Source organism: Silene latifolia, chromosome X (assembly GCF_048544455.1).
Source record: "Silene latifolia isolate original U9 population chromosome X, ASM4854445v1, whole genome shotgun sequence".
Lineage (NCBI taxonomy): Eukaryota > Viridiplantae > Streptophyta > Magnoliopsida > Caryophyllales > Caryophyllaceae > Silene > Silene latifolia.
The window spans coordinates 197,720,458-197,721,776 of NC_133537.1; the positions used below are offsets into that span (position 1 = coordinate 197,720,458).

The following is a 1,319-nucleotide window of genomic DNA, read 5'->3' on the forward strand; positions in this document are numbered from 1 at the left end:
GGAAGAGGACTGATATCGATACGTCGATCTGCTGAGAATGATGCGAGAATCGATGTGTGAACATAAGCCGTGTGAGGCCGATTACAAGAATTGACTGTCGTGCATTAGTGCGGTTTAAATACCAAGAAAATGGAACTTATATTGTTACCAGATTCGATGAAGCGCATAACCATCCACTTGCTTCGCCTGAATCTACAATATTCTTGAAAGGAAACCGAAAAATGACAGAGGTACAGAAGCAATTTGTCACAAAGGAAAAGGTGCTAAAACTAGGTGGTGTGAAAGCCTATAGAGGTTGGAAGGAGCTGTGTGGAGGTTACGACAACATTGGGGCTACTGAGGTTGATTTCAAAAACTTTGTCGGGGGACATAAAAACCTACATTGGTAATTTTGATGCACAAATGTTTGTTGAAAATCTTATTGGGAGAAAAGACACATGCGGTTCATTTTACTTTGATTTTATAGTAGATGAAAACAAGTGCCACAATTTGAGTGTTTTGGGGATCCGATCTGCATAAAGAACTACATCTTTGTTCGGTGAGGTTTTATCGGCGAGATGCTACATATGGAACAAACAAGTACGATATGGTGTTTGTGCCTTTCACAGGAGTTGATCACCACAAAAGGTGCATAACGTTTAGAGCTGGGTTGATAGGTGATGAAAGTATTGAGTGTTATACATGGCTGTTCAAGACATTTTTGGAAGCAATGGGCGGGTGCCAACCGAGAATTATAATTACTGATCAGGACAAATCAATGAAGTCGGTAGTCCCGGAAGTGTTTAAGGAGTTAACACACAGACTGTGCATGTGGCACATAATGAAGAAACTAAGAGAGAAAGTCAGTTATCAACTGTTTCAAGATGAGGATTTTAAGACCAGGCTCAATAGGTGTGTTTGGAACAACCAACTTGAGCCTGATGAATTCGAAGAACAATGGGGGAAGATAATGACTGGTTATCAACTTGTAGAACACGAGTGGTTTTCAGATTTGTACGATCTCAGGGAACAAGTGGATCCCCGCCTATTTTAAAGATGTTTCAATGTACGGCTTGATGAGAGTTACTTCTAGGTCCGAGAGTGAAAACAGTTTCTTTTGGGTTCCTCACACCTCATTTGACCCTTGTTGAGTTTTGGGTGTGCTATGAGAGTGCCTTGGAAGCACAAAGACACAAGCAGTCAAATTGAACACCGACAACAAACACTCTGAAATCCCACGGAAAACAAAGTCAAACCTTGAAGTCCATGCTTCTGAAATGTACTCGCACAACATTTTCAAAGACTTCCAAACAGAATTGGTTGCGGCTTTGTCGATTGCC

At 41.2% G+C, this 1,319-nt stretch overlaps 1 protein-coding gene across 1 annotated transcript; it reads left to right on the top strand.

Annotated features, from left to right (window-relative positions):
• Nucleotides 1–221: 221 nt before the first annotated feature.
• LOC141619083 (protein FAR1-RELATED SEQUENCE 5-like) lies at nucleotides 222–1,033 on the top strand. Its single transcript, XM_074436115.1, has 2 exons — nucleotides 222–385; nucleotides 544–1,033. Exons 1-2 carry the CDS (start codon nucleotides 222–224, stop codon nucleotides 1,031–1,033), a joined length of 654 nt encoding a protein of 217 aa, XP_074292216.1.
• Nucleotides 1,034–1,319: the final 286 nt, after the last annotated feature.

What these genes read in the sequence shown, in the direction of transcription:
- LOC141619083 (XM_074436115.1), top strand. Translation starts at nt 222, where the DNA reads ATGACAGAGGTACAGAAGCAATTTGTCACAAAGGAAAAGGTGCTAAAA. An exon ending in GGACATAAAAACCTACATTG is followed by an intron (nt 386 to 543) that starts GTAATTTTGATG and finishes TTGTTCGGTGAG; the next exon opens with GTTTTATCGGCGAGATGCTA.